Raw genomic sequence first — 15,317 nt, forward strand, 5'->3', positions numbered from 1 at the left:
AAATTAATTTCCTTGAATAAGTTGTTGCCATTGTTCCAAATTGAAAATTAAGAAATACAAACATTCCTGAGGAAAACTACAAAAGTATTAAATATTAATTTAAAAATTCCTATACTCAACCCTGATTTTTTTCCCACCACCATCCCCTCCCTATTTTCCCTGTTAATCATTCAATTTGCATCTTAAAGCCACCCAGAGAATATATATATTGTCATTAACTTATCAGTAGCATCAGTCAATTCAAATCATTGGAAGAGAACTCTGGGGTTACTGAAAATATCTACTTAACGTTGCTTTCATAGCAGGATTCTTAAGTATCAAAACATGAGTGACAGCCTTGTTTGCACATTGGGAGAGTGCAGATGGTTCTAGTGTCTAAATCACCTGTCTCCATTAACAGGCTTTAGCTGTTGGTTATTCATTTTTCATGGCACTACAATGTTTTGTGATTTTCCAAGTATAAAATCCAAGTAACAGCAACAGATCCCACACGTACTCATGAACCAGCTTTGTACATAAAACTGACATTTCACATGTAAAGAATTGTGACAATGCTGCTCCTTTAACAAAGTTATGTTGTCCCTGTTTTTTTTAAGAGGGGTTGTAAAAGGCTGAGGTTTCCATTTGTCTGGGTCTTGGGGTTATTGCTAATGGCTAACAGATACTGCCCAAGGCAACAATCTGGGAAAATGCTTTTTAGGGTTACTAGTTGTTCTATGAAAGGGGAGCAGCCACTTCCAGATTTTTCTGGTTTGGTTTAGTTTTAGCTGGAAACCCACAGAAGCTACTGCAGTGGAAAGAAATTCCATGCTTCAGCAAATGATCCCTGGCTCATTCTCCCTGCCATTTCTCACTCCTGTAAGGGCCTGTGTTTGAGTTTACTTTTTTGCCTTGAGGTGTATTTATGAGATGTTGCAGGAAATCAGATCAGCTCTTTGTTAAGTCACAGGGGATATCGTGTCACTCAGGTTTTTAAATTATTGTTATTCTAATTTCTGTTTTATTTTGTTTCTGTTTCGTTCGGTGGTGTGTAAATAAATTGTTTGACTTGAAGCCAAGTGGTTTGACCAGCTGCATCACTCCTGGTTATCGACCTTATGTCTGCTTAAAACAACTAGAAAAGTTAGGGTCTGGGCTACCTTAAAATGTTTTGAGGGGGTCTGACCTGGTCCATAACAGAATGCAAAAATACTGATACAGTTCCCCGTTATTTTCAGGTTGTCAACAGTTCATGTTACAAAGAAAAACAATGTTTCATATAAGAGGTTGTTAAGGTGCAAGGTATATAAAAATTGTGGCAAAGCTTGCAAATGGATATTAATACTAAGTGAGAATATAGGGAACTAAGCCTCACAATAATGTTTCCTTCATAGCTTAAGAGTACACCTCAAACAGTTAATGCATCAGATTGTTTGCAGCAGTTGTACATCTAATTAAGTACACAGTAAAATGATATTTTTCCACGATATAATTGGGCATTTTGACAGTCGCTCTTAAATAATTTCCTGTTATTGTTGAACAGTCACTGTTTAGGATGACTTATTAAAGCTGCCTGTTTTGAGAAATAATATCCTTTCATCTGCAGACAGCAACAACCAAAGGTTTTATCCAGTCTGATATGGTTACAATATCCAACAGCCACTTATTTCAGAAATCAGTTCATAAGCTCTAAGTGTATGCATTTTTTTAAACTTAAATAACGATTCCATTCATGCCATTACTCTCAAAACACTCGTCTAAGACCCAACTCAAGGCTACTTTATAGCTGATTGCTAAGAATAGCAGAACCTCTGCTAGATGTCTCCTACCTTCCTAGTCTTTATGGAAAGGACATACATCTTTGCTTGGTGAACTCCCACGCTGATAGTGTGATGATTACGAGCCTACTGCATGATAAAGAATTAGAGATGGAGCTTGCAAATGCTTACTGTAATCAGAAGGAGAAACCAAAGTTTCTACCCATGACAAAACTGAAATATATTCGTAATAATACAGAACTTAAACAGTGCTAAATATAGACAAGAAGTCAAAGCTTTTTGTCTTACAGTTACTCAGATTGAAACAAAAAGAAAACCAAATTCAGAGGGGAACAATAATTTCTGCAGCATGGTTGGCAATGAAGGTACTGAAGGAACTGTTCACTGTCAATCTTAGATTTAAACCAGTACTGAATGATTGATGACGACCATGGGCTGTCCGCAGCATGCATTTTATCAAGCAATTTGCTATTCCTGTAAAACTCAGAAGTGTGTCCAACTTGGACATGATTCAGCTATTTGACAATACTTATTAAATCATTACTCAAGGTCTTTGTAGACCGAAAGGAACATGTTCACACATAGTAGCAACATTCTTCCCCAATGAGGAAAGGGCTATCTATGGAGATAGTCAATCCCTGCTGCAGCAGCATGGCAATACCTTGACCAATTGAGAATTAACTTCCCTGGTGTGAATTTAGTTAATTAAGATTAGCAGTTTACAGAGTTTCTTTACAAGTTATCTAGGTGGCTGTTTCACTGATTTTGCTTTTCTCTCCATATCCCTGTTCCTTTTTATTACTGTTTATTTTGAAATCATTCAACTGAAAATGCAGGCCCATCTGGACAATCTCACAATGCATATGAAAATGTTCCAACTCCCCTACACACTGATATCCGATGCCACTGCGTATTTACCAGAAATAATCCACTTCCCAGAATAAAAAGAAAAATCAGAGGGCAAGTTATCTCAAATATTCATGTGCAACTGATCTCAGTCGTAGCAGTGACAACAGGAATGAATCACTCCACTATTTTGCACTAAGCTTACATTGCTGTTTTTAAGACAGCGTCCTTCACTTTCTGAAGCAGAGGATCTTTAGTTAAAGTATACAATACTATATTTTATCACCAATGCAAAAGAAAGGACATGATCAGATCGTCTGGCAGCATGCTCTGTCTCAGAGTTTGTGGCTAAGTACATGCAAATCTTAGATGATGACGTTCTGGAAGATTAGCAGTTAAAAATCTAAGAGATAATTTACATCAAGCTCCCAGCAATGCTACTTTGTAGCAAATCTTAACTGAAACACACCATGCCCTAGAATTGCACAGACATCTAGCCAAACTACATTATATTCACATGGTCACTCACCACTGCAAAATGCTGGGAATGTAACCACACAGTGATGAGAAATATATTTACTCCCAACTGTCTTAGTTTTAAACTACCCTCCCCAAAGAGATTGTATTGATCTATTTGAATAGATTGTGACTTTACCATTATACACGAGGCATCATCATTACATAGAACATGTTGAATGCAGCAGTTGGTCTTTGCATGTTCTTCATTATCATGTGATAGCAGGAACAGGATCACATCCCAATAACAGCAGGCTTGGAACCTCTGGATAAGGAAGACTACCTTGTGAATGGATGGGTTGGAACCAGGAGTTAAAAGATTATATCATGTACTCCACAGGTGAATCTGATAAAATGTACAAGAAAATTAACTTGCAATCTCCCAGTCCTCTGCCTCACCTTTGATGGTCTTACCAAGCTTTGCGTATAGATTAAAATCAATTCAAAAACATGGGAGATTTACACATCATGTATAATTTTGTGATAGTGTGTATAAGAGCAACGAGTATAAAGGGAATAAAGATTTATTTCGACATTAAACTACATTGAATGCCTCTTCGTTGTGCTACGGAAGACTTCCTTAATATTTCCAAGGTATGCAAGCCTCGCTGGCCAAGCCAGCACTCATTGTCCATCTGTAAATGTTGGTAAGCGACCTTCTTGAAATGCCACAGTCCATGGTAGGGTAAGTATGTCCACACAACATTGAAGGAGCAGTGATTACAGTTTCAAATCAGTATAGTATGGAGAAGAATTCTCAAGTTATGGTATTTCCATGTATCTGCTGCTCTTATTCACCTAAATGATAGAGGTCACAGGTTTGGAATGGTGCTATCTAAGGGGCATTGGGTGTCCGCAAGCATTCTCTCAGTAGGTTGACTATTCTCCTACCCTAAGTGGGCTGTCGAGGGAGACTCTACCTATAAATGACAACCAGGAAAAACGGATATCTCCTGCCCACTGCTTTCTGCACTGAACCATATCTAGCAGTGAACCAACTCCTACTTTTACATGAACTATACTGCAAGCATATGAATTAAAAATCATCCTGGACTTTTGGTTTACAATTCATAACTATAATTAGTAGCAATCATCTTTCTTTACAAATTATCTGGGTGACTGTTTCACTGACTGTGCTTTATTTTTTCCAAATCCCTGTTCTTTATTTCTAGTTTATTCTGAAGTCATTCAATTGAAAAGCTGAAAAGGCAGGCCCAGCTGGAAAATCATAAAGTGCACACGGAAGTGTTCCATGTCCCCCACACAAACATTTGAATGCCACTGCGAATCTCCCAGAAATTATGCACTTCCCAGAATAAAAAGAAAAATCAGAGGGTGAGTTATGTCAAGTATTCTTGTGCAACTATTCTCAGTCACATCAGTGACAACAGGAATGAACTACTCTACTATTTTGCACCAAGTTTATTTTCCAGTTTTTAAGACCCATAAAATGCAAGACCTTTCCTTTTAAATATTTCATATGCAAAAATTTAACTAATATATGCCATTAGACATAAAAGCCTGGTCTATGTTTCACACACAAACCTGAAAGAGAAAGCTATGACTTCAGATTATCCCATGGCTGCCAAGTACTTTCTTGTGAAATGAAAGATTCCAAACTGTCAATATCATTGCCTCTGCCTTAGTGTTAGCTCTTTTATATCAAAATACTTTGTATCTGAATAATGTCCAGTATAACAGACATAGAAACAGTACCCCCTAGCCAACACTTCCTCCATATTAGGTCCTTAGACCAAAGTCTAAAAAAAAATCACTGAGACAATGACTGGTCAAGAAGTTTTAGGCACCCGCCTACAAGGTGCAGGCTTCCTGTGATCAGGATCTGTATGCTTGAAGCCTCCTTCAGTGCAGCAACTCCTGCTGGATGTACATTGTGTGGTTTGGCCAGTGAAGGCTGGAGGTCAGAATCACGTCCTTGCGTTATCCACTGCAAGCCATTGTTGATGCAAGGGAAGACGAGTGCACGAGTGGTTATGTGCTCACACCCTGGACCACGTAACAGTAGCATTTCCTCATCCAAACCACCTCTCTTAACAAATGTGGTGGAGCCTTCTAGGGTACTGCCTGTTAAGTTCCATAAATTATCATGCTTCACCTCTGTAAGTTTACACCAGGCACGATGGTTATCGAGGCAACGGCTGAGCATGTTCTCCAGAGAGACAGTGTAATTTTTCTGATCTGAGAAAACAAAACGTTGCATATTAAACCTAGATCACAAATTTTTTGTGCTCATCTATATGAAAGATGTTAGAGTTGGCAAACAAGACGCAGACAGTCCTAAAGGAACAGGTTAAATGCAGTGTTGCATCGTGATAACTGACTAGTTAATTTTACTTTGATGGTGATTTAGATTCAGAGGAAAATTCCTGCCCTTACAATGGTGTCACAGGAGGTTTACTGTGCACCCAAGTTACCTCAGCAGACAGAATTTCAGTTTCATATCTAATCGAACACTATTTCAATAGTGGTGTTGACCGACATAACATGCTCGAATCAAGTATCGTCCGAGTCCACAATGCATAGATCGGAATTGGGGGTTCTACAAAGTAAGCCAAACCAATAGGCTGTACCTATTATTAAAAACGCATACCTGGATTCAAAAAGGTAACCAAAGCTAATGGTAGCATTTCAAATCAAATAAAATGAAATGAAAACTCTTGTAGCTTTTCTTCCTAACTGTAACCAAATTTATCAGTAATAATTTACAGCCCGACTGAAAACATTTGAGAATCACTTCTCTGCACTGTCCCAGACCCAAAAAAGTCCCTTCAACACAAACCTCAAACTACAAACGTTAAAGATTTCTGATTTCCCTCATTGGCTACCCTCTGCTTAATGTGAAATTGCTGATATTTTATTTTCATTGTGTTTACAACACAGAACTACACCATTCAACCAAAGGCATCTATGTTTGTGCATATGGCCCACACAAGCCTCCTCAGACTCTTCTTCATTGAATCCCACCAACAATTTTCTTGTCATTATTCAACCACTTTCTTCAGCCACTGCAGTCATTCCATTCTGTTCTCCCTTATGTATTTATCTTACTCCCTCTTACATGTTATCTATACTATATTTGTTACTAATCCTGAATGGTAATAGTACCTTGCCAGAGAGTGGAAATCCTTATGTATTTAACAGTTAGCAAACTTGCAATTTTGAACATTTCAATTAAGATTGCCCTGCAGAATAAGTTTGTGAGAATGATCATCGCAATTACATTTTTTTCAGTTTTTACTCATCATCTGCAATACTGCCAGGGATCATGGGGACAAGGCTATTATTGATTAGCTATCACTAATCAATTTGTTACTCAACTAAGGTGAATTACATTCTGTTGAAAAATTGAGTCAGCTGTCTCTCTGTGCCAGCATAACACCTTGCACTGATTCTCTCAGTCAGTATGGCAATGTTTCCAAGTACTGTAAGTTTTCCCATCAAACTTAGTTTGTTTTGCTCAATATATCCAAAAAGAGGCAACTTATCCATAACATTCAACACAGTCACTAAAGGTTTCAGCTCTTTGGAATCCACATTTTAAAAAGGAGCAACTTACCAAGACCACACTTGCCAGAATTCAGATTCTGTGCCATGTCCAAGAGATTGGGGCAAAAGACAGCAAAATCAAACTGACAAGGCTAAAAGAAAAGAAACATCAGGTTTTTTTGTTGGCTGTAGACAAGATCACATCATTTTTCTGTCCCCATTTCAGTCTGCCTGCATCAAGTACTAATTTTGGTTATCTTTATCTGTTAGAATAACTACCAACAGTTTTCCAAACTTAACCATCTGCTTCGGGTGGTCAGTCAGGGTGGAGGCATGTGATTAAATTTGACTAACTCGCATTCTCTATTGAAAAGCTTTTTCTTCCTTGACTTAAGATACTTCTCAAATTCCTTCTCTTTTGTGACTAAACACTTTCTTAAGCCAACTCATTTTTCCTCCCTCCCGGTTCTTCATGTAATGAACCTGTGCTAGGTTGCACCATTTTATTGGAGAAAGGAGGCATCAAGTCATTGTAGGAACTAAAAGCAGGCTATAGCATCAGTACTTTGCATCAGTAGACAAATGCCTGGTGGTATGATCCAGAAACTCAGCTAATGTTCTGGGTTTGATTCTCTCCATGGCTGATGGTGGAATTTGAATTCAATTTTTTTGAAAATTTGGAATTAAAAATCTACCGATGACCATGAATTTGTTGGCTTACTGATGACCTTCAGGGAAGGAAATCTGTCATCCTAGCCAAGTCTGACCTAAAAGTGATTCCAGAACCACAGAAGTGTGGTTGACTCTCGATTACACTTGATATTGCCTAGCAAGCCACTCACTGGATCAACTGCTGTAAAATCTCAACAAAGAAATGAAACCAGATGGACATCCTGGCATTAACCTTGACTCCTGAAAAGTCAACAACAGAAATAGCCCTGTCAACCCTACAAAGCCTTCTATACTGACATCGCGGGCTAGTACCAAAGTTGGGAGAGCTGTCTCACAGAGTAGTCAAGCAACACCATGACATAGTCACACTCAGAGAATCATATCTTACACACAATGTCCCAGATACCAACATCACCATCTTTGGATATGTCCAGTACAGGTGAAGGATTTGCCCTGGGAATCCTCAATAGTGATTCTGGATCTCATAGCTTAAGCTTAAACATGGGCAAGGAAATTTCCTGCTGATTAACATGCACTCTTCCTCCTCAGCTCATGAATCAGCACTCCTCCATGTTGAACTTGGAGGAAACACTGAGGGTGGCAAGGGATTAAAAGATACTCAAAAAGCGCATCTACCACCAAGAGTGGCTTGGCAGCAGCACTACTGATCAAGATGGTTGGGTACTAAAGAATATAGCTGCACGACTGAGTCTGCGGCAGGCGGTTGGGAAACCAACAAGAGGGAAAAAACATACTTGACCTCATCCTTACCAATCTGCTGGCTGCAGACGCATCTGTCCATGACAGTATCACCAATCCTTGTGGAGACAAGGTCCCACCGTTACTCTGAGAAAACCCTTCATCATTTTGGGTGGCACCATCACCAAACTAAATGGGACAGACTTAGAACATATCTGGCAGCTCAAGACTGGATGCCCAGACTTATGAGGCACTGTGGGCTATCAACAGCAGTAGAACGGTACATCAATTCCCTTCATCATAAAGTCGGAAGTGGTGATATTTGCAGATAATTTCACAATGTTCAGCACCATTTGCAATTCCTCAGACACTGAAGCAGTCAATATTCAAATACAACAGATTCTAGATAATACCCAAGCTTGGGCTGATATGTGGCAGGTAACATTCGTACCACACAAATGCCAGGCAATGATCATCTCCAATAAAAGGCAATCTAGCTATGGTCTCTTGATATTCCAATCACTGAATTCACCACTATCTAGATCCTGAGTGTTACCATTGACCAGATACTCAACTGGACTCGCCATATCAATATGGTGGCTACATGAACAGGTCAGAGGCTAGAAATACAGAGTAATACCCCTCCTGACTCCCCAAAACCAGCCACAATTCACAAGGCAAATATCAGGAATGCCTGGCAACTCCAGCACAATAAGCTTGATAACATCCAAGTCAAAGCAGCCCGCTTGACTGGCACCACTTCCACAAGCCACACATCCAGTCCCTCCATCACCAACTCTCAGTAGCAACAGTGTATATTATCTATAATTTGCACAGCAGAAATTCACTAAAAATTCCTAGCCAACATCTACCAAACATCTAGAATGATAGGGCAGCAGATAAATGGGAACACCACCATTTGCAAATTCCCCTCCAAGTCAATCACCATCCTGACTTGAAAATGTATCGCCATTTCTTCACTGTTGCTGCGTCAAAATCATGAAATTTCCTCCCTAAGGGCATTGTGAGTCCACCTTCAGCACATGGGCTGCAGTGGTTCAAGGAAGCTCACCATCCCTTTTCAAGGGCAACTAGGGATTGGCAATAAATGCCGGCCATCCCTCAAGCAGATTTGTAAAATCCTGTGACAGAGGAATTAGGTCCCAGTGTTTGTCTACGTTGCTAGCTTCTCTACTTAAGAAAGTTAAATTCACTGAAATGGAAACATGGAGAAATCAAAGATAATAGGATTAATGGAACTGGCAACTTAACATTACTATTATCTTGGACTGTCATTCTTATGCAATCTAGAATATACGGAATATCTGACTGCCTACTGTTCTGGGCAGAGCAACAATTTAAACATTGCAGATCCTTTATGACTTCAACTTTTACAGAAATAATCCATCCAAATTAAATACAGGGCCACCCCCATATCCACAGAATCATGTTCCGCAGTTCACTGCAGCCGAAACATATTATAGGTAGCGGGGGGGGCTAGTAAATTTCCAATTTACATGAATACTTTTGCTCCAATCTGCAGTTTTGGCCTTCCGTGGTAGGTTTAGGGATGTGTCCCCTTGGGGATGCAATGATTTGAAATAAACAGAATGTGGATGCAACTAATTTAAGTAATGGAGAGTAACTGCAGTTCTGAAGGGTCACTGAACCAAAAACATTAATTCGGCTTTCGTTCCACAGATGCTGCCAGACCTGCTGAGTTTTTCCAGCAATTTCTCTTTTCATTTCTGATTTCCAGCATCCTTGTTCATTTAAAAAAAATTCAGTCTTTAAAATTATTTACATATACTTAACTGCCCAACATAGATAGCTATGACTCCCAAAATCTTACAAAGTGAACAAGTATCTTCATTAGAACACTACAATCCCCCACTAGATTAAACAAGCAGATCAGTTTCCCCAAATCTCCACAATCTTATGGTGAAGCCCATTTTTTACCATGAGCAGCTTCAGTAGTGCAGCAGCATCACGGTCCCCTGTTGTATTGAACAGTAGTACCCGCACCACGGGTCCTCTGCTGGAAAAGAAAGATCAGCTCAATAATCAAATCACCAAGACATCAACTTCATGCCAATAGGTTCTGATCCCTGACCTATCTCATTAGAATGTCTTCTCTCCCTTTTGTCTCTCCGTCTCCATTTACCCCCATGCCCTCTGGGCTGTGTCCCCTCATTGACACCTTCCTCCTTACAGTATCTGTTCATTATCCCAAATTAACAACACCCTTCTCCTATTTCTGGTTTGTGAAACCTATTACCTTACCCTTCATCTCAGCTAGATGATTTATATGGGGCTGAATCTTTCCAGATTGGTGTAAGCAAAGGTGCACTAAGTACACTGAAAAGAAAAAGAGATCAGGCTACTTAAACAATTAATACAGCCATTCACTTTGTAAGGTTCACCTTTGAATCCTAAACACACCGATCCAGATTGCTACCTGACATTTTGCCCAAATCTCTTTCCTGAATGCAAACACCACAATAAGTGCAATATCAGTACTTTAAAAAATGGTTTAAACCATGTAACTAGAATATTCTGTGTTACATAGAATGCTCTGCTATTAGAATAACCACAATAGGAAAAAGTTTGGCTTGATTAGGTTGAAATGTCATGGAGCTCCACAGCATGGAAACAGACATTTTGGTCCAATTCATCCAAATCTAGTCCCAATTGCCAGTATTTGGCCCATGTCCCTCTCAACTATTCCTATTCATATACCCATCTAGCCGCCTATTAAATTTTGCAATTGTACCAGCCTCTACCATTTCCCCAGGCAGCTCATTCCATACACATTTCACCCTCTGTATGAAAATTTTGCCCCTTAGGTCCCATTTATATTTTTCCCTTCTCACCTTAAACCTATGCCCTCTTCGGACTCCCATACCCTGCAAAGTAAAACAAAAACCTTGGCTATTCACCTTATCCATGCTCTTCATAAATCTCTATGAAGGTCACCCCTAAGCCTCAATGCTCCAGGGAAATGAGGCCTATTTAGCCTCTCCCTATAGAAACAAGAATCTTGGCTGATGTTTCTTCCCTCACCCAACTCCTTTTCCCAACCCTGAAAACTTCAGCCCCAACCTCAACAATTGAAAGTACATAGTCATTTTATCATCGAATTGCTGCCCAAGGTGAAATTCATTAAGTTATCAAAGACCAGATTGATGCCAGGCCATGTTTTCATGTACTTGTGCAGATAGACATGGGAGATGCTCTGTTGTGGATACCTTGTAGATGTAAATTGCTTAGGCACAGTATTATAGTATAGCCCTGATCCTTGAAAACATTGCAGGCACTCACCCCACAGCTTTTGCTTCTTTCAGCGAATGTTCCTGAAACCATTTGACACAGGCCTGAAAACAAAACCAGAGTCAATGCTCATGCCCCAAGAATACTGCTTCCCAAACCGTGGGTCACAAACCCTAGTGGCAAAACCTTTGGGTTGTGAGCTCTGAGGCACCAAGTACTGCTGCAAGCTCTAAACAAGTGCTAACTGTTGAGAAGCCCCTTTAAATCACCTCATCTTGTACATTTGAACCTTATCCTTAAAAGCCTAATGTAAAGCACTGTGCTTATTAGTTAAAAACACTGCCAATTAAAGAGTTCCACTCCGTGCTGCTCTCAAATCTCTCACTCACCACTCCACTCTTTCAGGTTTGCAGTCACAATGGGAAACCCTTCTATCAAAGCATATATCTTTTTCTGTAACTTTATCCCTCTCCCTCTGTCAATAAACCAGATTGTTATTCACCAGTAGGAGCAAATTACTAGAGATGCTGGAACCTATACAGTCATTTTAACACAGCATCCTGTTCAGATGCCCATTTCTCTGCCCTCAGCATGCTGCAATGCTCCAGTGAATCACAGTGCAACCTGAGAAACATCTCATCTTCAGACTAGGCCCTTTACAATCTTCTGGACTTAATATTGAGTTCAACACCCTCAGATTGTAAACTCACTCTCATTTCTTCCCTTTCTTTTAGCTATACTTGTTGCATTCTCTTGTTACCATGTCCTCTCTCCCCTCCCCCAACTCCAGTGGGACCATCTGTTCTTTCCAGCTTGGCAGTTGGACACACCATTATTCTGCCATTCTAAAATTCTGATCACTTAATTTGGACTATCCATACCTTTTCTTTCCCCAGCATTTCACATCCACACCATTGCATTAATGCTGCCCCCTCCACACTTCACGTCAGCTCTGATGAAGTATCATCTAGACTAGAAAAGTTAGCTTGCTCTCTTTCAATGGATGCTGCCTGACCTGTTGCGATTTCCACCATTTTTGTTGTCATCATTCATCTGTCCTTGGAAGCTACAAATTTCAAATACAAATTCGCTTGGTATTCCATTGTTTTTCAACAAGTTGTTATCTACAGAATCTGTATCTTCTTTCCTACAATCCCAATCAGGTTTCTGGCACTAAGCAAATGACCTTAACCAAACACACCAACATTCTCGGAGCCTGTGAAACATGTTTTCTCCTCACTGATTAGATTATGCTCCTTCAACACCTCTCTTCCTCTATTATTTATCTTAGTGGGATTGCGTTTGCTTGGATTTACCTTGTGCTACCAGATCATCTGAGGCAGTGACTCGTGCACCAGAAACATTATCTCCAAGGTTCAACATTTATCCATAGCTGCTTCTTTACCTTCAGAAGTACAGCAGTTACCACATGCACACTGCAACATACATCTGCATTTTAATATCATGTCACAGCCCGTGTGTACTCCAAATTCAATTCCCAATATTTCTAAAAGTTCCGTTCACTAGGTCAATGAACTGTCTGAAAACTCAGCATCCCATCTGGTCTGAGTTCCTTTACAGATTCTGTATCATCTCCATCATAATGAGCAAAGTTCAGCAAGACTGAGGTTACCTCCTAGAGTATCCTGACATTTTAAGCTGGAATAAGCATGGCCCAATTGTAGCACTGCTTTATACCTATTCCAGAAATACATATCATTGGAAACAAGATACTCAAGTGTGTGAAATAGATATGTAGACGTGGACATACAGTGCTGCAAACGCAGCTCTTCAAGACTTTTTAAGCAAGGTCCGATTGTAATTCTAGCCCTTGGTACGGCTTTCATAAAAGGAGCACCCATAACACTAAGAAAGATACCAGGTCCCAGGTAATGCCAACACACCTTTATACTACCAATGGTGTGAGCGCCATCTATGTAATATGTCACTGGTCCTCGCTTCAGGATCTGCGATCGGCCCAGCCATTTTGTATCACGCAATCCTACAAGAAGAGGATTGAAGACAGATTAATTCTTCACTTTAAAATCCATGGACAACATTCAAGAGAAGCATGGGCTACAACAGAAATACCACTAACTCTAAACAATTTCAGAGAGTGTGGACCAACTAATTACTCTATTCTACCTGAAGTCTCAACTAGATACAAGCCATCCTGAGACAAAAAAAATCAACATAATCCCGTTTAGGAATTAACATAGCAGGAGCAGTAGTGTGTACATGGTTAGATTGTGTACATGAACACCAACTGTCCAACGCTCAAATATTGCATCTCCTGCTAGACAGAAGCAAAAGTATAAGTAGATCAGTATTTTAGTGCTCCCTCATTCTCTCACCACTGGCTTATTTGATAACTATGTGGTCTAATACACAAGTCAATACAAGAGGGTCTGAAATTTGATTCTCAGTCAAGGCCACAGGAGAGGTGCAAATGGCTTCAGCTGCCCTGATGCTCCAGCATAGTAGGAAGTTTGAGACATGGAGACAATAAGCCATAGTTTTGACTCATGGTTCTTGCAGTTGAAATGTTATAATTGGTACTAGAGCAAAGGATGATCAGCAAGGCTTCCACCAAGTCCTTGTCAAATGATATGTAGTGGTACCAAACACGGTGGCACAGTGGTTAGCACTGCTGCCTCACAGCGCCAGAGACCCGGATTCAATTCTCGACTTAGGCGACTGACTATGTGGAATTTGCACATTCTCCCAGTGTCTACGTGGGTTTTCTCCGGGTGCTCCGGTTTCCTCCCACAGTCCAAAGATGTGCAGGTCAGGTGAATTGGCCATGCTAAATTGCCCGTAGTGTTAGGTAAAGGGGTAATGGGTGGGTTGCGCTTCGGCGGGTTGGTGTGGACTTGTTGGGCCAAAGGGCCTGTTTCCACACTGTAAGTAATCTAATCTAAAAGGAAAGTGGTTAGTTTTGCTACGATGAATGCCTTGGCAGATACATTTAGATGCATTTCAGAATTCCACTAATGCACCTAGAATGGAAGTTTTCTTTTAAAAGTAAAAGTGTCTGAGTGTCAGTGGCTAGGCTACATTTATTACCCCACTCCTAGTAGTCTTGAGGTGGTGGTGGTAGTAAACCACCTTCTTGAATCATTACAATCCATGTACAGTTAATCTACAATACTGTTTGGATTTTAACCAATAGACAGTGAGGAAACCGAAATGTTCTAAGCCAGGATAGTATGTGGATTTCAGGGGAACCCGCAGGTGGAGGTGCTCCCTGCGGTCCTTGTCCCTTTGGGTGTTGAAGCCAAGGGTTTGCTGCAAGAGTCTCTGTGAGTTGCTGCAGTACATGCTGCTGCCACTGTGCACCAATGGGTTAAAAGAAATGAATGTTTAAGATGGTGGATGTCCTAAATGGTGCTGAGTGTCAAATATTGCTGGAGCTGTACTGACCCAGACAAATAGATAGTACTCCATCATGCACCTAACCCAGGCCGCACTGATAGTGGACAAGCAATCGTAGGACAGAAGAATTGCCATCCTTTAACTTGCTGTTTTAGCTACAGTATTTATATGGTTGCACAGTTCAGTCTCTGGTCAATGGTTGAAATTGAAAGTGGGGAATTCAGCAATGATAATGTTATGGGAACATGGTACCTCTCTGGTAGTTGTCACTCCAAACCAAGGTCTTAGTGCTTTTCACACCTTGCCATAGACTGCTTCAGTATTGGAGGAGTCATGAATGGCACTGAACACTGTGCAAATATCAAAGACTATCCCAAATGTCCGATTTAATGAACGGAAGTACATTAGTGAAATAGCTGAAGATTATTAGGCCTAGGACAGTACCCTGATAAACTCCCACAGGAGTGTCCTGGGACTTGCACAATAATCTCCAAAAACAAACTATCTCCCTTTGTGCTAGGTATGAATTCAAAAAGTAGAGTTTTCCCCAGATTTCTATTGACTTTAGTTTTGCTATGGCTCTTTGGTACTATTCTCAGTCAAATTCTGCCTTAATTGCAAGAGCAGTCACTCTCACTTCCCATCTGAGTTCAGCTCTTTTGTTCACATTTGGAC

The 15,317-nt window shown here is 40.3% G+C and overlaps 1 protein-coding gene across 3 annotated transcripts in view; it reads right to left on the reverse strand.

The window, feature by feature from the left end:
- The window catches only part of fpgs (folylpolyglutamate synthase), a 39,452-nt gene continuing 24,135 nt past the window's right edge, over positions 1-15,317 (reverse strand). For 2 of the 3 annotated variants that reach the window (XM_060841496.1, XM_060841494.1), the window contains exons 12-16: positions 13,172-13,269; positions 11,319-11,371; positions 9,957-10,035; positions 6,697-6,778; positions 1-5,318 (exon numbers count right to left, since the gene is read on the reverse strand). In XM_060841496.1, the coding sequence (XP_060697479.1) occupies positions 4,891-5,318; positions 6,697-6,778; positions 9,957-10,035; positions 11,319-11,371; positions 13,172-13,269 (740 nt within the window). In that variant the 3' untranslated portion in view covers positions 1-4,890. The remainder of the gene's footprint in view (positions 5,319-6,696; positions 6,779-9,956; positions 10,036-11,318; positions 11,372-13,171; positions 13,270-15,317) is intronic. The other variant, XM_060841495.1, reaches the window with a different exon arrangement.

Source organism: Hemiscyllium ocellatum, chromosome 21, assembly GCF_020745735.1.
Source record: "Hemiscyllium ocellatum isolate sHemOce1 chromosome 21, sHemOce1.pat.X.cur, whole genome shotgun sequence".
NCBI classification, from domain to species: Eukaryota; Metazoa; Chordata; class Chondrichthyes; order Orectolobiformes; family Hemiscylliidae; genus Hemiscyllium; species Hemiscyllium ocellatum.